General features: G+C 39.6%; 1 protein-coding gene across 1 annotated transcript in view; it reads right to left on the reverse strand.

The window, feature by feature from the left end:
• Nucleotides 1-13,742, reverse strand: part of LOC131632340 (uncharacterized) — a 56,699-nt gene extending 42,957 nt beyond the window's left edge. Inside the window, exons 1-3 of the mRNA XM_058903098.1 lie at nt 13,559-13,742; nt 12,920-13,414; nt 12,316-12,826 (exon numbers count right to left, since the gene is read on the reverse strand). Coding sequence (XP_058759081.1) covers nt 12,316-12,826; nt 12,920-13,414; nt 13,559-13,742 — 1,190 coding nt within the window. The remainder of the gene's footprint in view (nt 1-12,315; nt 12,827-12,919; nt 13,415-13,558) is intronic.
• Nucleotides 13,743-22,525: the final 8,783 nt, after the last annotated feature.

The following is a 22,525-nucleotide window of genomic DNA, read 5'->3' on the forward strand; positions in this document are numbered from 1 at the left end:
ATGACTATACCCTCCACCTAATTTCTTATGTGTACTTAATCCGGGTTAGGATTTGTCCATAATGTATCACTTGTAACAGAACCACACAAGTAACAGAACAAGAACCACACATATAACAAAAAATGAAATGAAAAAATAAAGAAAATAAAAATAACCCTTCCTTTGGAAATAATAAAAAGATGGTCCCCAGTGAAGTCGCCATTTTTCTGTCGCGGGCGAAAAACCGTTTTGTTCCTCTTTTTTGTGGGATGAGACACCTGATGCCTTCTTTGGGCTCGAGTGCTCATAAAAAATGATTTTTCTTTGTTTCGACCAAACTTTTTATTATTTCCAAAGGAGGAAAAGGAAAAAAGCTGCAATAACCTAAAAGTGGGGGGAGAGATCTTTGGGTAAGAGGGTTGGTTATACGAAGGGAAGGTATTAGCACCCAACGTATCTGTAGTACTCTACAGGTTTCTTTTCTTTGTTTTTCATTCCATATTGTTGAGAGGTTCTTGTGAAATTGGTGGGACCTAAGGTGTTTGTTTGATTATGCTCGCAAAGATCATCGCGATCCTCTGCATACATATCCCTTAGAGGGAATCAGAGCATCTGTAGCTCGGGGTCTACGGGTGCTAAGGTTTGAATGGTTTTTTTGTTTTGTTTTGCTCGCCAAGGATCGACCTTGTGCCTACGTATTCTCAAAGGGATGTTGAGAAAGTCAGAGCAATCGTAGTTCCCACTTATGCTAGTGGAAGCAAAGGAAAATAGACAAATGTCGTCTAAATGCTAGATGTATCTAATCTATATCATCACATACATCTGTTTGTTTTTTATTTGTTTAACCAGCCTTGTGGCAAAAACTTTCAATGAAGTCAGCCTTGTGACAAAAAGTTTTGATTAATCAGCCAGCCTCGTGGCAAAAGTTTCAATGAAGTCAGCCTTGTGACAAAAACTTTGATTAATCAGCCAGTACGGTGGCAAAACAGTTTGATTGATTAGCCAGCCTTGTGGCAAAAGAAGATTGATTGATTAGCCAGACTTATGGCAAAAAAAGTTTGATTGATTGATTGTTTGTGATGATATATAAGAGATACTCCTAGCATAGAGATGAAAAATGTCTAATCTCCTAGGGTATTTGATTTGGATATTGGGGATGCTTATAAGAAGCCCGTGGGTCCTTGTACGAAGCCCAAGAGGAGGCTATCCGAGGGTCCTTGCATTGTAAGCCCAAGAGGAGGCTATGGGAGGGACAATCCAGGGTCCTTGCATTGTAAGCCCAAGAGGAGGCTATGGGAGGGTCACTCGTTTGTACAAAGCCCAAGGGGAGGCATGGTATAGTTGGTTTGAGCTCTTAGAGCGATTTCACCGGGAAACCATACTCTATGTCCTAACCTAAACTAGTGGAGATTCTTTGCACGAAGCCCAATAGGAGGCTATGGGGAACCTAGTGTTGTACTAAGTTGAACAAGTATATATAACACAATCACAAGTATGAACAAGTACGAACAAATATGAACAAGTACATGAACAGATATGAACAGTTATACATATATGACAAAGTGTGTGTATATAATGGAGTTTATGAAGGAAATATACCTGTAAGCATGATCCATTTGTATACACAGGGCTCGGGACTCATATTCGGGGAGAAGTCCACTTGAATTTATTCAAAGCTATGTAAACAGGTATTTACAAGGGGCTTGGGACTTATACCTACATGGAGGCCCATGGTATATTTTTGGGAAGATTTAAAGAAACCTTCATTTTTGGTTTGTTATTCAGGGTTAAAAATCAAACTGATCGAGGTATGTACAAAAGAAAGTGTATGTACAAAAAAGCGTACAATGAAATACCTAATTTCATGTACTGGAATGGGTATGTACAAAAGGGCTCGGGACTTATACCTACATGGAGGCCCATGGTATATTTGAAAAGTTTTGTTTCTTTGGAATTTTGTTGTTTTGAAAATGATTTGAAAATGATTTGAAAATTGTTTTGAAAAGATTTTGTTTTGAAGAAGTTTTATTGTTTTGAAAACTGTACAAAAGGAAAAAGGAGTGGGTCTTATACTCTCTAATATTCGAGAGGCCCCTGTTTTATTTTCATAAAACAGGGTGGATGGTTTGAAAAAGATGTGTGATTTGTTGTTAAAAAAAACTGTTTGAAAGTTTTGGAAAAAAGTTTTCTGTACAAAGAAAGACGAAAGGGACTTATACTCTCTAATATTCGAGAGGCCCCACATCGTTTTGAAAATCAATTGATCAATTAAAAAGATTTAATCAAAAGTTTCCTTTGAAAATAAAAAAGAAATGGTTTATCGTTTTTGAAAAGAATCGCGATCGCTCGTTTTAAAACGATTTGAATTTTGAAAGAAGTCAATTTAATCAAGATAAACAAAAGATTATTCTCAATTAACACTTAGATGATTAGGGTTTGATCACAAAAAATATTTACAAGTGATTAGGTTTGAAAATCAAATGAAAAAGTAGTATTTAAAAGTATTTAAAAACATTTAAAAATATGTCATTTTAAACCTATTTAAAAATGTATCAAATAAATATTTTTTGGTGATTTTTTTTGGTATTCATAAAATATGTATATTAAATAAGAAGTGTTCAAAAAATGAAGAAAAAATAAGTTGATTTGATTAGTTAAATTAATTAATGAAGTTTGTTAAAAAAATGAAAGAAAAAAAGTGTTAAAAAAAAGGTTTTGGTCCCTAAGGGTGTTGAACCCGTGACCTCTCTCTCACCAGCCAAAACAACAACCAACTGAGCTGCGCGCGCAGCTTGTTAATGATACGCCTTCAGTTTATTATATTTTAAAACCAATGTTTGAATTTCCCAAACCAAATCTGGCGCCAAGAACACAACCCTAACTGAATTTTGAATTCCTTCAAATCTGCGTTGTTTTGATCGATCAAAGGGTCTATCTCACTCGGTTTTTCACAAGGAACATGATGGTGCCCTTTAATTTCATTTATTTTTGCTCTAAGATGATTAATTCTCTGATGAACACGAAGAACCCTAATATGACAAATCTTTGTGAAATCGTGTATGATCATGATATGATGCAATTGATTGAGGGTTATTATTCAGTGATGGTGCAGAAACAAGATGGTAACTTAGTTTTTCATTTATGATGCATGTATGATAGAGTTTGAAGTTCATGAGCACTTACCTCAAAAACGGCCAAGCTGGAGATTGAATTTTGCAGAGGAGGTGTTACAGATGTTGTTGCTTGATCTGGACAGCTTCAATGAACCTTAGGGAAGGTGTCTGGATGCTTGGAGTGAATTGAAAACACCTGGAGTAGTTGGAGGTACCCGATCTGCAGTTAAGCCCAAGTGTGAATCGAGCTCTATGATTCTGATGTTTCAGGTTGATGATGAGTTTTTGGATAGCTCATATGTGATATATGTGAGGTGTTGGAAGTGTTAATTTGTACAGAAATGATCTGGAATGAAGATTGGCATGATAAGGCTCTTTATGTGTTCATATGGAGGTTGAAGAGTGAATCTGAGTTTTGGGGTAATTTGGGGTGTGTGAGTGGTTCAAACACATCCCATATGATGTTTATGAGTTGCTAGAACCATCACTTTGGCCATAACTTCAAGGGTTTGGAGGTTGAGTTTTCTACCTCTTTGGAAACTATGAAACTTGCAATTCAAGAAAGAAGAGAGAAAACCTATAATTGTGAGGTTTTGGTGTGAATTGAAGAGTGATTTGCACCTCTATTTATAGGCCAAACATTCTGAACTCAGAGCTTTGCAACTTGCTTCTTATTTGGTGATTTGGCACTTAAAGGATAGAAAGGAATCTTACCATTAAATGCATATGGTTAAAGTTACTAAACCATGGTTAAAATTGGCTATGCTTCTTATCTCTTTCCCATCTGTCTCAAATCAGAAAATATCTTCCAATTATTGCCTCTATGTATCATTACTTGGTCCATTTGGCAATTTGGCTCATAACTTTGGCAAAATGACTTGAAATTTCAAGTGAAAAGTTCACTAATGGCAAAATTCAAAACCATAGCTACACTTCAAATTTTTTTATGCTCTTGGACATTTTGGAAAGCTCATGTTACACACTTCAAAACCCTAGTTGAAAGTTTCTTCAAGATCCTTAAGGAAGTGGGTGAAAAAGATCCATGAACTTTGAGAAAAATGAAGTTTTAAGTGAATTTTTCAAAAGATGCCAACTTTGAAGCTCCATATCTCTTAAATGGTTGATCTTATGGAAAAAAATTATATGTGTCAAAGTTGTTTATTGGATCAAAATCTACAACTTTCATGTTGGAAGTTTTTTTCAGTTTGTAGGTGAAATTTTGAGTTATTCCCTTTCAAAGTTTGGAAAAAACCATGAAAAACACTTAGAAAAATTTTCTAAGTATGAAAGTCAAACTTTTGACTTTTTGATTCTTGATTGATTTTCTTGATTTTTCTTGATCAAATGACTTCTCATATCATATATTGATGATTTAAAACTTCAAAAGTCATGGTTGACCAAAATTCCCCAAAAGTCAATGGTGATCTTGTACAGTTGACTTTTTCAGACGAATCGCGTTTCTGGAGTTTTTAATGAAACAGGCTATCCTCATCAAATGAATGGTATGAATGGATCACATTGAAGCATTAGAGGATATTGAGCCATGGATTGAGTTGTGACACCATGTCTTGATTAAAAAGTCAGTTATTCAGTGAATTAGGTCAAAAACCCTAATTGTCGACCAGATGAAATTGATGACTGTGGATCTTGAATTGAGATGTAATCTCCATTGGATATTGTCATAGGGATTATTTGAGGATGATTGAAACCTTTGATTGACTTCCTGGGGGTTTTTAGGGTTTCCCAAATGTGATCCCTGATTTTAGTCCCTGATAGTTCAAAACCCTGATCTGAGGATTTGTCTGATCAATCTTTGTGTAGGAGATGTTATGAGCCAATGGATTAGGTCAAAATGATGCACTTGAGGTCTTGATATCATGTCCCAAGTCACTAGGTCAAATTCTGAGCAGAAGTCAGGAGTATGTTGTCTTCAGGCAAAACCCTAGTCTGGTCGATTCAAAGCTGTTGAGCTTGTTGACATGAATCTCTGAGGACCAAATATTGATTGTAGATGAATATGATTCTTTGAGATGAAGGGAGAACAAAACCCTAATTGATTGTTACTTGTACTGATGAGTGATTTCCTGATCAAATCCTGCTGAGTCACAAGTAGCAAACACAAGCTATGCAATTTGTTAGAGATGCAAATGATGCATATGCAGATGATATGAGGTGGTATCTTAGGTCAAAAATTGGGGTATGACAGTGGCTCAATTCGTCCAATCATGTCAATGCCCCACATGGCAAAGGGCCAAGGTGACGTCAGGACATTCAGAGGAGTTGGAGGAACATGAATTCTGTCAGCATACACTTGGCATTTGTGACATTTCTTTACGTATACATAACAATCACTTTCAATGGTCATCCAATAATATCCTGCTCGCAAGATCTTTTTGGCCATGGAGTGCCCATTGGAATGGGTTCCAAAAGATCCTTCATGAATTTCCCGCATGATTAATTCTGCTTCGTGTCTATCCACGCATCTGAGCAAAACCGAATCATAGTTTCTTTTGTACAGGACGTCTCATGACAAGAAGAATTTGGATGCTAACCTTCGAAGCGTTCGCTTATCACCAATCGTAGCATCTTCGGGATACTCTTGCTTCTCAACATACCTCTTGATGTCGTAATACCATGGCTTTTCATCATACACATCTTCAGTAGTGAGACAATGAGCAGGGAACACATGGGCAGGCTCTTTGTAACGGAGGATCCTTATGTCTGGCACTTCTTTAGGGGAGCTAACTCTGAACATAGCTGCCAAAGTAGCCAAAGTAGCCAAAGCGTCTGCCAATTGATTTTCCTCTCGTGGGATATGATCGAAAGTGATTTCCTCGAAAGCGGGCAACAACTCCAAAATATAGTCCTTGTAAGGAACTAAGTTGGGGTGTCGTGTCTCCCAATCACCTCTTACTTGATGTATGACCAAGGCAGAATCCCCATAAACCTCGAGGATCTTGATCCTCATATCAATGGCTGCTTCGATGCCCATTATGCAAGCTTCGTACTCTGCGACATTGTTTGTGCAATCAAAGCATATTCTAGCTGTGAAAGGGATGTGGGTTTGACGAGGAGAAGTCAAAACTGCCCCAATACCATGGCCCATAGCATTTGATGCACCATCGAACGTGAGAGTCCATCGCTCTCCTGGTTCGGGTCCTTCATTATCATCCAGTTTCATGATATCTTCATCAGGAAAGTCAAACTTCATTGACTGATACTCTTCTAATGGCTGATGAGCAAGATGATCTGCAAGGACACTTCCTTTGATGGCCTTCTGTGTGACATACTGGATATCATATTCTGATAAGAGCATTTGCCACCGGGCTAGTCTTCCTGTAAGGGCCGGTTTTTCAAAGATGTACTTTATCGGGTCCATTTTGGAGATCAATAGAGTGGTGTGAGTCAGCATGTACTGCCTCAGTCGGCGAGCAGCCCATACCAAAGCACAGCAAGTTTTCTCGAGTAGTGAGTAGCGGGATTCACAATCGGTAAACTTTTTGCTCAGGTAATAAATGGCGCACTCTTTTCGACCAGACTCGTCATGTTGGCCCAGCACACACCCCATAGATCCTTCAAGCACAGTTAAGTACATAAGAAGTGGTCTTCCAGGAACCGGAGGCATGAGGATTGGTGGCTCTTGGAGATACTGCTTGATCTTTTCAAAGGCTTCTTGACAATGATCATCCCAACGGACATCTTGATTTTTGCGCAGCAACTTAAAGATGGGTTCACAAGTGTCAGTGAGATGGGAAATGAACCTGGCTATATAATTCAATCTCCCAAGGAACCCTCGAACTTCTTTTTCATTCTTTGGTGCTGGCATATTCTGTATTGCTCTTACTTTATCAGGGTCAACCTCAATCCCTCGTTGACTCACAATGAATCCAAGTAGCTTTCCCGATCGCACTCCAAAAGTGCACTTGTTTGGATTAAGCCTCAACTTGAATTTTCGCAAACGAGCAAACAATTTCACAAGATATGCCAAATGTTCCTCCTCAGTTTGGGATTTTGCAATCATATCATCGACGTATACTTCAATCTCCTTATGGATCATATCATGGAAAAGGGTCACCATCGCACGTTGATACGTTGCACCAGCATTCTTAAGACCAAAAGGCATCACCTTATAACAATACGTACCCCACGGAGTAGTAAAGGTAGTCTTGGTCATATCTTCGGGAGCCATCTTTATTTGATTATAGCCAGAAAAACCATCCATGAAGGAGAACACCGAATACTGAGCAGTGTTGTCGACTAGCACATCAATATGAGGCAGAGGGAAATCATCCTTCGGACTTGCCCTATTCAAATCTCGGTAGTCAACACACATGCGTACCTTTCCGTCCTTCTTAGGAACAGGTACTATGTTTGCAATCCAAGGAGGATACTCACACACAGATAAGAAACCAGCCTTCAACTGTTTTTCAACTTCTTCCTTGATTTTCAAAGCCATATCAGGTCGAGTTCTTCGTGGTTTCTGCTTTACAGGCGGACATTCTGGTTTGAGCGGTAACCTGTGCATAACTATATCCGTGTCTAAACCAGGCATGTCTTCATATGACCAGGCGAAGATGTCAACATACCCTCGAAGCAGCTCAATCAACCTTCTCTTTACATCACTTTGCAAAGCGGCCCCTATCTTGACTTCTCTCTTTGCTTCTTCTGTACCGAGGTTGATGATTTCTATGGCTTCTTGATGTGGCTGAATAGATTTCTCTTCTTGTCTCAAAAGTCTAGCCAATTCCTCGGGGACTTCACAATCTTCCCCACTATCCTCATCAGCTTGGTCAATTGGATTCTCAAAGATATCAAGACGTGGAACTGTAACATTATCATTTTTGATGGAGTTCGGGCCGGATCTGCACGATGGATGATTTATGCCTTAGAGTGCAACACATAAAAGGGAAAAAAGAAAAGCTTTGCCATTTTTTGAAAAAGTTTTTTTTAAGTAAAAACAAAAATGAAAGAAATGGAACAGTAATTGCATGCGAAGATATGATTTTCATTCAATATTAGACAAATTGAAACAACATGGGGGCCCTTCTTTATACAAGTGGTCAAAATGCTTAGGGCGAAGCATATGACTTATCGAAACAAGAAAATTACATCTCCATAAAAGTGACTCTAGGGATGTCCAAGATAGTCCAATTGTTGAGTTCCTGTCCAGGCGCAGCATGGCAAATGAATCTGGAGAGATCTTCTTCATCATCATCATCCACGGCGAGAACTTGACTTCCAGAACTGGTGCTTGCACTGACGAACACTTGAGAAATGGGGGGGATCACCTTCTTTCCAGGAATTATGCTGAGCTGAGTAGAAGAAGATGGTTGATACCCAAGGCCATACTTGTCTCGCTTCTCTTGAACGTCAATCAGCTTGCCCCAGGCACTATGGGGAGTACCAGCTTCTAAGAAAGCCTTAGCATCATTTAAAGACGAGAGGGGCGCTCCGAGTTCCTTCTTATTCTCGACCACAGGGAGTTTGTCAACTGACACAATCTCTAAGGCTTGAAAGGGTGTCTCTTGTACTTCCCCTTCTACTTCCACATATCGGTATGTTGCCAGATTATTGACTACCAGATCCTCTTCACCAGTGATCACAACGATCTTGTCATTCACAACAAATTTCAAACACTGGTGGAGAGTAGATGTCACAGCTCCAGCAGCATGAATCCAAGGACGACCCAAGAGGCAGGTGTATGAAGGGTTTATATCCATAACGTAGAAGGCAATGTAGAACATGTGAGGACCAATCAAGACAGGCAGATCAATTTCTCCTTCTACGGACCTTCTAGAACCATCAAATGCTCTAACACTCATAGTGCATGGTCTCATCATAATCCCATCCATACTCAGCTTAAACAAAGTGGCCTTGGGCATCACATTAAGAGAAAAACCTGTATCAATCAGAACTCGAGACAACACAGCATCCAGACACTTGACGGAGATATGCAATGCTTTGTTGTGTGCTCTACCCTCAGGTGGGAGTTCATCATCAGAAAAACCCAAACAATTACCAGCAGCAATATTGGTCACAACCCCTTCAAACTGAGGCACGGTAATGTCTTGAGTCACGTGAGCGGAAGCCGGAACTTTCATCAGAGCATCACGATGAGCTTCCGAGTGCACCAAAAGGGACAAGATAGAAATCTTAGCTTGAGTTTGGTCAAGTTGATCAATCACCTTGTAGTCACTTTTCTTAATGATTCTCAGAAGTTGCTCAACATCTTGTGCATTACGTGTTACAGGAGGGTCGACTACAACTTGCTTCCCCTTTGCTTGTGCATTAGCGTCCTTATTGGTCTCTTTAGGAAGCGGAGGAGGGGCAGCAAAGATCCGACCACTACGGGTAATACCACCAGTGCCAGCAATATTTGTGATGCTCGAATTACCCACTGGAGGACAGTCATACTTCTTCCCTCGAATATACACAGCATTATAACTCCAAGGAACAGCCTTAGAATCATTCACATGAGAGGGAGCGAGATATGAGGTCGAAGGAGTTGAAGGAGCATTTGGAACCTGAATAACCATCGGAGTTCTCGGAGCTTGAATGGTCAATGGAGCACTCGGTGCATGAATAACCAGCGGGGTTTTTGGTGCTTGAATGGCCAAAGGCGTGCTCTGAGTCTTTGACGCCTCAGCAGGATGGTAAGGGATTTCTAGGATGGCCACATCTTCAATAGGAACGACCCTTTCCACTCTAAGAACACCTTCGTCCATTAGTTTCTGAATTTCTTCTTTCAACCTAGCGCACTCTTGAGGATTAAAAGAACATTGCAAACAGTAGTCATGTAGCTCACACAAAACCTTTTGTTGCAAAAGATGTTCTCTGATAGTTGCTAGCGGCATCTTAACCTCACTAACATCATTCACCAGGGTCTGATCATCACATAACTCAATAGCATTGGTCGCACCAGCATGAGGAGGCATAGGGTTATTCTGCACGTTGGGACCAGTAGGAGTGAATGAGATAAGCTTGTCATCAAGAAGATCCTGAACCTTTAACTTGAATGCTCTACACTTTTCAATAGTATGGCCCGGGGCCCCTGAATGAAATTCACAACGAGCATTAACATCATAACCAGGAGGGAGAGGGCTAGGTGGAGGCCCAAGTTCACGGAGTTGTACCAATTGACCAGCAATCAACTGAGGGAGAAGTTGGGCATATGACATCGGAACCAGATCAATACGCCTATCTTGGAATCTTGTTCTTTGCGGGCCCCTTTGACCTTGAGGCCTAGGATTCTGTTGACGATTCTGAGGAGCAGCAGCTTGTTGTTGCGGTACGAAAGGCTGTTGGGGTGCCATCCATGGTTGTGGAAGAGCAGCAGCATATGCTTGAGGGACATATGGACCAGGAACAGCATAAGGCATCGGATAATAAGGAGGTGGAACAGCAGAATATGCAGGAGCTCGGCCTTGGTCAACAGAAGCGGTGCTAGTTTCACCTTCCTTCTTCTTCACAAACCCAGAATACGGCTTCTTACCATTACCACTTGAGGTGCTAGGATTAGTAACACCTTGAATGGTGCCGGCTTTGACACAGTTCTCAACCCTCTCACCAATGATGACCACATCCGAAAAGGAAGGAGAAGTATTACTAACCATGTGCTGAAGATATGGCCCTTTCAGAGTTCCCATAAACAGATCAATTAATTCTCGGTCCAATAAGGGAGGTTGAACTCGAGCAGCAAGTTCACGCCATCTCTGGGCATATTCCTTAAAGGACTCTTCAGATTTCTGTGACATATTCTGCAGCTAGGCACGGCTAGGAGCCATAGCAGTATTGTAGTGGTATTGTTTCAAGAAGGCATCAACAAGTTCTCCCCAAGTAATGACATTAGACCTCTCGAGTTTCATATACCACTCCAACGGGGCTCCAGTGAGACTATCCTGGAAGAAATGCATAAGCAGAGGTTCGTTCTCAGCGTGAGCAGCCATCTTACGGCAGTAGGAACGAATGTGAGTCTCTGGGCAGGTAACTCCCTTGTACTTATCAAAATCTGGCACCTTGAACTTCGGGGGAATAACAATCCCAGGTACCAAGCACATAGCAGCGGTGTCGAAACTTGAAGTTTTAGCCACCTCAACAGCCTTGAGACGTTCTTCAAGAGCTTGGTACATCTTAGCAGTCTCGGTCAACTCAGCACTGAGATCATGTTCAAGATCAATAACCTCAGGGTGGTCGTCCACTACTTTAAGTGTCTCATTAATAGGAGTCTCTTTAGTTTTCGTCCCTCCGTCGATAGAAGTGGTAGGAACATCCTTGACCAAACTAGCGACGCTCTTTCTGAGTTCATCCTGTCCTTGAACAACGGCATGGAGAGTCTCCATAAGTTGGGCCATTCTTTCCCCCATAACATCCATATCCCTACGGAGGGCAGCTTGATTCTGTTCAAATTGTTCCATGATTCTCTTCTCGTTGTTTCTGGTGCGGTAAGGATGTAAGGAAGTCAGCTTTGTTGTTGAAGCAGAAATCTGTTGCTCAAAGGGACCCCAATTAGTTTCTTGTACAATAACCTGAAAAATGCAATGTGATAATGTGAATGTATGAGTGCATGTGTGCGTATGACGTGATGTGCCATTTTCAGAGTATCCAAGATTTAATATTGATCCAGAATAGCTAACAATGTGACAAAAGATAAGTATCAAGAGAAACTAGTTCTTTTTCATTCATAACAGAAATTTAAATTTGGACAAGCCATACATCACCAAGATAGTTCAACAAGGGAAATAAAAGACCCCATCCAACAAGTCTGGTGGTGGTCGAAACATACAGACTTAAACATCAATCCATCTGAATATAAAACAGAGGTCCTCCTTGTCTGAAGTGCTCGTCGCTCCACTTCTTAGTTTCATCAAACAGTTTCTTGGTTGCTTCTCGATCTCTTCCTTTAAGAAGGCTTTGAATCACCTCATCTTTGCGAAACAAATGCCCATCTAGCTTCTTGCAGCACTCCCTGAGTTCGTCACATCCTTTGCATTCTGGGAGATAATCCTTCTCAGATACGTCCTCCATACCCATCATTCGATCTCTGAGCTTGGCATTTTCTTCTGTTAGTCGAGTATTACGGAGGTGACTTCCTTTCAGTTGAGTCTCAACTGCCATTCTTTGAGTGGTCTCTTCTTCCAGTTTCTTTTTCAGATTCTTCACTTCAACTCTAGCATCCCTTTCTATCTTGAGCTTATGAGCTTTCAAGTCTTCTCGGTACTCTCGCTTGAGTTTCTCTTCTGCCTCTTTCATGGCCCTTTTTAGGATCTTCTGGTGATCCTCAACAATAACAGTAGTATCTCTTTCACCTTTTTCCGTTCTAGCCCTCTTTTGAACTCTGGAAGATCCTCCCTTCAGCATTTTGGCTTCGTGTGTCAACTCAACCTTTTTCTGGTCCACAAGACAATGTTTCGGTTGCGCATCTGACTTCTTTTCGTGCAATTGGGTGCTTTCCATATCTACCTGGATACAATTCTCAGCAGGCACAGTGGCAATTGGAATCTTAGGTGGTTGCTCGTACAATGGGTTAACCTTCGGGAAAGGCAACAGGCGATCTTTAACTCTATCTTCAACCCAATCTGTATAGGCTTGTTTGGCAACGGCATTCTTTTCACCTAGAGAAATCTGATCATTTGTATGGATGCTATTCCAGGCACTCCTCACTTTTTCTAGACCCTTTGGATCGGTTCCCTTTTCAAAGCAAACGGATTCGAATATCTCTTTGTCCAAAGGCTTGTCTTCAAGTGCAAAACCCAACTGACGCAGCGCTAGCTTAGGATTATAATTGATAACACCTTTCGTTCCTATGAGAGGAACGTTGTCAAAAGTACCACAGCTAGTTATAACTTTCTCCACGTCCATTCCAGTGGGACACCAGACAATGTCATTTCCGGTAAGCCCCATGATCCTTTGAGGCCATTTCTGAGTAGAAGTAATGAAAGGACCACTTGTAGGTAGGTGGGACTTAAACCAGGTGTATAACAACGGCAAACAATTTCTTATGGCTCCCCCTTTCCCATGTCGAGAGTGAATGGAATAGTACGTATCGGCTAGCAAAGTAGGGATCGGATTCTTATCCACGAAAAGACATATAGCGGCCAGATCAACGAACTTGTGAATGTTAGGGAACATCACGATCCCATAAATCAAAACGGCCAGAAGGGCGTTGAAAGCTTCCCACAACTTTTTGTTAGCCAATTCTTGAGCCTTTTCAATCAAGAAACTCATGTAGAAACCATGAGTGTTACCATTCTTCTTCCAATTTCCATGAACGTCTCTTATGCTCAAATAAAGAGCGTTGGCAATGTAGTCCAAATCAGGCTTCTCTGGGACACAAACGAAAGCAACCTTGTGTTGAATCTTGATATTGAGAAAGTGAGAGTACTCCTCGAGAGTGGGAGCCAACTGATAGCCTGAGAAGGTGAAACAACGCAAGTCAGGATCATAGAACTGGAGAAGAGTAGATAAACCCCATTCGTCGACGTGTGAGTCCAAAAGAGTCAAGATGTTTCCATAATTCTCAGTGAACACAGTTTTATTATGACCAGTGATCAATCCACCCAATTGCCCCAATTGAATCAAGCCTTCGCGATGGAAACTGTAAGTGTGAGTACGCCTTGTAGCTTCTCTGGTAGCGGTCACGTTGTTAGCCATCCTGGATGAAAAGTAATAACCTCGGATACCCTGAAAAATGGCATGCATATGAGAAATAATACTATTTTTCTTCTTCTCTTTTTTTTTTTTGGAAAATAAATATGCTATGATGAAAATGATGCAATGGAGATTCTCCCAATATGAGAGAGTTGTTGTGTCGTCTCTGAGCAGAATCACACGTCATAAGGTCAAAGGTTCGGCATAGGTGCCACACAGCCATAAGAACAATAGTCACCAACAGAGCAGAATAGTCACCAACGGTACCTGTCATGTATATCCCTCCCCACTCACAGGTGAATCTAGGTCAGGGTAAGGTCATGGAACGCAGTATACGGTCCGCCCGAAGGTAAGCATCATCACAGCGCGGATGCGGGTGACGATAATACCTCCGTTTGAAACCACTACTCTGCTCGTAGTCACATGATCCATCCCGAGAGGTACACCTCGAGACAAACCATGCTCCCACTCTATCCTAGGGTACCTAAAGTGCACTCATAGCCTGTGTATTGGGCCTTTTACCTCATAGAATCATCCCACCCAACCTGCAAACAGAGAAAATATGTGGCCCCCACGGGGACCCATAATATAGTCCAGATGCATGCGAAAAGTAAACATGATATGCAAGCAAGAAGTAAACATGGTATGCAAGCATATATACAAAACGCAAAACGCATAAACAAATAAATAAACACCCAATAAAAGAAACAAACAAAGGCTAGGATCGACTCGCTAAGAATGGACCAGCACAGGTCTATCAACATCCCCAGCAGAGTCGCCAGCTGTCGCACGCTCGCGAAAAAATGAACAGAGTCGCCACCAATATATTTATCCCATAAGGGAAAGGGATATCAGAAAACCTAACAAAGGGAAGGAACAGGGTCTTGCGACCAGAGAATCTAGGTGCGGGAGTCGGTTACGCGAGGGGAAGGTGCTAGCACCCCACGCGCCCATCGTACTCGATGATATCCACCTATGTTTGTTTCTATCTAAAGGGTGTATAACTATGTCTATGTCTAAACGCAAAATGAATGCAAAATGTAGGGAAAATAAAGAATTGTACTCGCACGGGCCCTACCCCGCTGCCTACGTATCCTTTTCAGGAATCAGAGTTACCGTAGCTCGGCTTACGATTTTCTGTTTGTTTTTGTGTTTTTTAATTGGGCGGCGTTAACGCTCGCGCTCTTGCATAAGGGGACAGCCTAGGATGCAATGGAGCGGAGATAACAATGCCCTTAGAAAGAAGAAAAAGAGAGATTGGTTTGTGTCTTTTAGGGTAATTCCATGATGACGAGAACCCACTACAAGGTCTCGCATCACTTCCTTACTTTGTGTTAAATCTGACCATTTATTAGTGTTTTAAGTGTTTTTGGTTGGTGTTTTTTATGGGGATTTATTTGGGACTTAGATCATACCAAAAAGAGTTTTGTTTTGCATATTTAGAGAATGCACATCGAGGCCTACGCCACAATCGTTTCTCTAAATAGCGGTTAAGAAATACATCGAGGCTTCACACCTCAATCATTTCTTCTCCGCTAAGTAAAGGAAATACAAAAAGGAGTTCTTTTGTGAGTACTTAGAGAATGTACACCGAGGCCTACACCACAATCGTTTCTCTAAGCAACGGTTAAGAAATACATCGAGGCTTCACACCTCAATCATTTCTTCTCCGCTAAGTAGGAAAGAACATACATCGGGGCCTACACCCCAATCATTTCCTTCCTACTATGAAATATAGTAACGGTATGATCTTCATCGATATTTATTAAGTATTTTAAAAGTTGAAAAGAAAAAGGGGATGACGAGGGAACTATTCCTAAATTCTAGTCTAAGTTGTCTATACAAGGGAATTAAAATGATAAAACTATACAATTTATTAATAGGAACTATACATGGAATAAGCAAAGGAAAATTAATGTGCGACAAATAAAATTGAGAACTATAGCAAACAAATTGGCATTCACAAACATACATATATCAATTAATTATATACAAAAAATCGAGACTAAAATGAATTCCTAAGTCTATTAACAAGTTATTTACAAGGAAGTGTTAAAACAAAGAAATTTCAAACATATTGTGAAGAAAAACATTTATTAAAAGGACTAAAAACAATTAGAAAAATAACAAAAATCGTGACAATTATTTACACACCCTAAAATATCTAAAACAAATTTTTATTGGTTTTTTATTTGAGTGGAAACTGATTTATCAAACAAAAACTAGAAGAAAAACAAATTTACACAAAAAATGTAAAATGCTACTGGCAGGGGTGTATTAGCAATTTCAATATGCACTAAAATTATGTACAAGCAAAAATTGGGCCTGTTCAGGGGGGTGTGGAAAATAGTTGGCGCCAAGGCCTGGTCTATCGAGGTACGTATGTATCAGCAAAATAGGGGTATATTCCCAAAAAAGTCCCAGGCCCATGCGATCCTACGGCCCAATGCTTCACAAACCACTTGTTCCACATTCATTATTATTCTCAGCATGTTATTTTTATAGCATATGGTTTTATTATTGGCATTCAATTAGTATAGACGTTGTATCAATAGGTCATGGCTTTCTTAAGTGAGATAAGACAAAAACATTGCTGGACCAGTCATGCGCCTACACCTCATCATTCAATCATTGACTAAAAGAAAAAACGCAGTAAAATGGGAACAACAGCCAACACATACGTGCCACGCATGCATAACGGAAGAGAGAGAGGAAACTATGCATAGACGCCGGAGAACCACCTCCGGTCGTCTTCTCCGGCCAACTCACGGCGGAGAGCCAACCAAAATTTCCAGAAACGCCGAGAGATGACACCTCTCTCCTCGGAATTCCACACTGATTACAGATCCGGTGTTAGATTCTATTAATCTTTGCTCTATTATTCAAACCGAACACTTCTTTCAAGCCCTAACATGAACAAAACTTCATTAAAACCGAACTTAAACGCGTGAACGAGGTTCAAATCACTCATAGCACTCAAAAGGTGATCTAATCATTCTGACAACAATTATTCAGAGCGAACCGGATCCAATCATCAAGAACAACGAAAAACTATACCAGAACGTATCATAAACACTACATGACCTATCATGTGTAGCTAGCATGCTGAGAAGTTTGCAGGACTTACCTGAACAAGTTCTTGATTCCAAATTTGAGAGCACTCCGCTTCTTGAGATATTGAAGATGATGACGCCGCAGTAGCTCCGGAATGCCGAGAAGTAGATTCAGAGGTGATGCATGATGAGAGAGGCAGAGAATCTTGCTCGTAGCTGCACTATTGAAGATGGATATAGAGCTCTGATTTGAGAAGGTGATGATGATGATTTTGACCGGAGAAGGTGGTTGTGGTGGTGATGTTCAAGGTGAGTGGAGGGAGAAGGTTGTTATGGCAGTTAGGAAACGGTTAGGGTGGTTGAGAGATGAAGAGAGAGATGCGTGTAGAAGAGTTTGTTGAAGATGAGGGGAGAGAGAGAGTGAGAAAGAAAAATGAAGTGCTTTTGTAAAACTGAGAAAAGTGAAGCGTGGACCCTTGCTATGAAGAGATTTTGGTATTTATATGGTGAGTGAGGTTGCATGGCATAATGTGTGGGTGCATGTAGTGTAGTATTCCCTTGGAGCTTAGTGAACAAGTTTGGATTTGTGGTAGGTTACAGCATGCCTTTCACGTGCATGGCTGAGTATGGGAATGAAGCTTGGGTGAATAGTGTAAAGAGAGTGTGAGAGTTTTCCTTTGGTTTCATGATGAAATGCATGGCTTTGAAACTTTACAACTCAATAATCCCATGACCATTTTACGGAAATTGAGGCCAAGTGAAAGATGGGATATGGTAGAACATACTTCATGTTGGAGTTAGCTTGAGATGTTGTTCAGAAACTCTCCAAAATTGCCTTGGAACATGATGATGCATAACTTATGTGAATGCCTGTATGCATGACCTAAGGCCTGGCTTGATCCTTGTCCAAATGAACTTTTGTAAGAGCACGACTTTAGAGCTTTGTATCTTGCTGATCATGCTACCAAAATTAATTGCCATTAGCTTGTTGGATAGAGGGCATGGCAAGGATGAATTTGGCACTGACGTTGGTCTCAATGGAAATTCGTAGAATCCTAAAATTAGTTTCAAATTTGGCGCGCCAAGTGTTTGACGAAATGCTGCGCGCGTGACTTGGATTTCTGTCTGGCCAGAAGCATGATCTTGGCATTGCGAGAAGGCCACTTTGGAGGCTCATAACCGATTCATTACCCACTCAATGGACTTGGTTCTTGTTTCAATGGATAGAGGAAGTGGCAAAGAATATACTTGTACCAAGTTTGCTTTTATAGGGGCCCTGAATTGGCATATAATTAGCTTCAAATTTGGCACGCCACGTGCTCGATGAAATGCGTCACGTATGACAAGGAATATGCCCAGCTTCATGACTTGATTCAGATGAAAATCTTCCACTTCCAACCTTAATAACTCTTGATCCAGGCTTCAAATGGAAAAATGTTCAACTACAAAGTTGTTCTCCTCCATGAGAGGAACAACTTTGATGTGGGAAATTTCTCCAAATAATGTCATTTGCCACGTGTAAACTGATGGTGAAGTGGACTGTTCATCAAACTTTTAAGAGCCAAAAAATTTTCTAAGTATGAAACTTTCCACTTTGATTTTTTCTATTTTTGGCAACTTTTGTCAAACTCCCGATTTTATTCATTTCTCGACTTTTCTTGACCGATTTTCCACCAAAAGTCAATATTCGACTAATTCTTCCGATTTCGACCCAAAAGTCAACTGTTCTGATTTTTCTCCGATTTCAATGAAATTCCCGATTAATCCACTTCTAGCCAATGGAAATCATCTGAACGCCTCCACACGGTCATCTTACCATCTCCTTGCATAAAATCAACTATTGATCAGCGTATTTGACCAAAAAGTCAACTGCGTTGACTTTGGTCAAGAAACCCTAATTCAGGATAATCCGATGAACATCGAGCTCGTACTTTTCAACCAATGCCTTGAGTTGAGAATGAGAGAACCCTAATCCATGAGGACTTCAATGAACATAGAGCCGCATGATTACACCTCAGATCCACACATTTGGTAGGAAATCCTCTGCCATAAAAGCTATCCCTTGCTAGTCTCTGATTAATACCAATGATATGAATGCATGAGTTGGATTATGATCTAATGATGTATGTATGTGAATTATAAGCCAGATAAATAAGGGTAGGACAAATTTGGGGTATGACAATTATCAGCATGTATTAATGTCACATGGTACACATACAGAAGGAAAATACACGTATCCTAGCAACATATATCAACTGGTCCATTTTATTTTAAGTATAATAAGACAAAGAACATGCCAGAGCCAATCACAGCCACCCACGTCATTTCCTAATGATTGAGAATAGGACAAAAATAACAAAATACTGGGAATACCAACCAATACGCACGCGCCACGTAAGATGCACAGAAAAAGAAATAAAAAGAAACAGATGCCGGAGACGGAGCTCCGGTCATCTTCTCCGGCACTCACCACGGTGGCCGGTTCATAAATTTTCCAGAAAAACAAAAAGATAGCCTCTCCTGACTCGGAATCCTGCCCTGAATTCGAATCTCCCATTAGATTTCTCTGATTCTAACCCTAACATGCAAACCGAACCACATTTCACAAACCCTAACTTGAACAAACCTTACTAAAACTAAACCTAAGCACATCAGTCCACTCCTAAGCATCTACAGGATATGAACACAAGGCTTAAACAGGTAAACAACTAGCATTCCAAACAGAACGAACCAGATCAAGAACAAGAGTTCCATAGCAACGTGATACATAGCAAAGCATACATATGAGTCTCATTTCAGATCTAAATGGCCTGTCGCATGCGTCTACTATGCTGAGAGAGTCTTCAGATCTTACCTGATGAAGTCTTGAATTCGAACGCAACAGAAAGATCTCTGCGAGTTGCTTCCACTTCCTTGAATCTTGATTCACCACTCCTTTTGTACGAAGATGATGATAGTTGCAGTGCTGAGCAGGAAGATGATGAGGATCGTGTGGTGATGATGTTGAAGGTGTGATGAAGATCGATGAGGGAAAAGAGAGTTGTGGTTGTTGTTTGTCATACCCCAAAATTTGCCCACACTTTTCAAAAATTCAAAAATATTTTCAAAATTGGATTTTTATAAAATTTTGGGTTCATTTACATTGACATCCTGAATTTTATGAATATTTGATTTAAAGTCTATTTTAAAATATAATAGTTTACTCTTAAATTATTTATATTTTAATAAATAGAAAAATGCTGACCGATGCTTCATACACTTTCAATTGGCTTTTTATTTCAAATAAATAATATAGCACAATTGGTAAGGAATTAAGGTTGCAATTACTGGGTCCTGAGTTCAAATCTCACTTCTAACATTTTTTTCCCTTTTTGCTTCTAATTGTAGTTTTAATTATATTTTCATTTTATATCCAAAAATCACAAAAAAGATATTTTTATAATTTTAATATTTAATTTTCGTTTTTTAATTTTAGGTTTTTTTAAATAATAATTTTTAATTCAGTTTATGCATATTTTATCAAAAAGAGTCCAAAAACCCTAAAAAAAGAATTAAATCTTTTCCATATTTGTCATAGTTGTTTCGTATTGGTCATATTGTGTCATGCTAACCTCTGATTGGTCCAAATAGTGTCAGCTTGTTCATTAAGAAAATCATGATATTATTTGATTGATTATTGGTTAATACTAATATTATTTTTCCTTTTATGTTAACCTAATATTATAGTATAAATAGGCTCTAAATATCACACTTTTGAGGACAACAAGATTAACCCTAGCATTCACGGTGCATACACCATACCAAGAACCAACCCCTTTTTTATTCACACTAACTTTTGCATATATTCTATTCACCAATTCACTGTTTACAACAATTTACACACACAAGTCACTAACTAACCTTTGTTTCACGTTTTCATAAATTCTTGTATAGCAACATGCTAAAAGATAAACTACAATTACTACCGAAATCAAACCTGCAAAATATAAACCTTCACTAAAACCGCATCCAATTCCATCACCATAATATAGTTCGGAAAATAGATGCAAATAGAAAACTCAGCATCAACAATTTGAACACAATACTCAAACTAACGAATCTTATTCTATGCCCAAATTGTTATATGTTTTTTGTACAGGAAAAAGGAAAAAAATCGGGTTCGCCGGAGACGCATCAACATCATAGCTCTGATCCATAGCCACCGCCGCAAGCCACACCGGCACACACAGTCTCCGAACAGCCCCAGCGGTACTCCCGTTCTTTTCCGATCTCCTCTGCTGAACCGCTGAGAGTTTGCCGCCAGCAACAAGATTCCGACGAAGCCGCGCGTTCAACCGCAGCCCAAGCACCTTCCAAACGCACTGCTCCGGCCGAGGACCATCACACCGGAAACACGGAACACGCAGTATTTATTCTGAATCTTTCATTTACTTGTTTAATTTGAGTGTTTCTTTTAATTATTTTTGAGATATTATGCTGTGATTTTGTTTATGAGGTGGTTTTTGTTTTGTTTGTCTTCTGACTGTGAGTTTAAGAAAAGAGAAATAGAATGGACAAAAAAGAGATTAATGAGAGAATGAATCAAGACACTACCTCTTGTTATTCACTTTTAGTTTTAATTTAATTTTACTAATAAAAGGGGAGACATGTGTCGTGTATGTAACATCCCGATTTTTATTAATATTTTTATTAATTATATTAGTAATTATATTGTTTGGTGTTTTTAATAATAACTTATTTATTTAGTTATTATGTGATATAATAATTATTTAAGTATTTAATTATGTGAGTGTTTGTGTTGTTTGACTTAATTGAGTTATTAGAGAGATATAACTAAATGGGCCTAAGTGATAGAAACATAATGGATGGATTGGTGGGTTAAGCCCAATTGACATAAGTGAGATAGTAAGAGAAGGTTAGGGTTTTAGAGGTTACTATTTTCATTTGGGGGAAAAGATAGGAAGAAGAGAAAAGAGGCAAAAGGGAAGAGAACAATGGTGGAAGAGAAAAGCTAGAAGAAACCTCATTTTCGCAGCAAGTTTCAGCATTGAGTCACCTTAGCAAAACGGATGTATCTCTCAATCCAACCGTTGGATCGTCGCGTGGTTTTGACACAACGTTCCTGACTCATAGAGGTAAGTTCTGACCGGAGCGATTTTGATTTTGAGGATTTTAAGTTCGTCTGATAAGCTGATTTCCGAACTGGTTTTTAGGTGTGTCTCCAAATTATGTTTGAAGGATTTATTTTGGAGAAAAGCTTAGAGCTATGGTGAAAGATTTCATATTTGCCAAGGTAAGGGTGGGGTTCTTTCATGCTAAAAGGTTGTATGATAGTATGTTATAGTGGGTTTAATTCTATACTTTGATATCCATATTCTTCTATGTTGCAATTTTGGGTATTTGATGATTGTTGGAATGTGATGATATAAATGTGATAAGTTGTGTGCAATTGATAATCTATGTGTATTAGATTGTTATGTTTGTTGTGAGTAAACCATTGATAGTGAAATAATGGGTTTTGTTATAGAATTGGAAAATAATGGAATAGAAATATAATAGTTGAATTGAAATTAATATAGTTAATTATTAATTGGATAGTTAAATTATTAGTTGAATTGATTCCAATAAGTCTATGTGATTGGAATATACTTGAACTTGGACCAATTATTCGGTTTATCGGTAAATTACGGTATTTTGAGAAATTGTGTGTAATTGTGTTTTAGCTTGAACATG

Source organism: Vicia villosa, unplaced genomic scaffold (genome assembly GCF_029867415.1).
Source record: "Vicia villosa cultivar HV-30 ecotype Madison, WI unplaced genomic scaffold, Vvil1.0 ctg.000936F_1_1, whole genome shotgun sequence".
In the NCBI taxonomy this organism is placed as follows: Eukaryota; Viridiplantae; Streptophyta; class Magnoliopsida; order Fabales; family Fabaceae; genus Vicia; species Vicia villosa.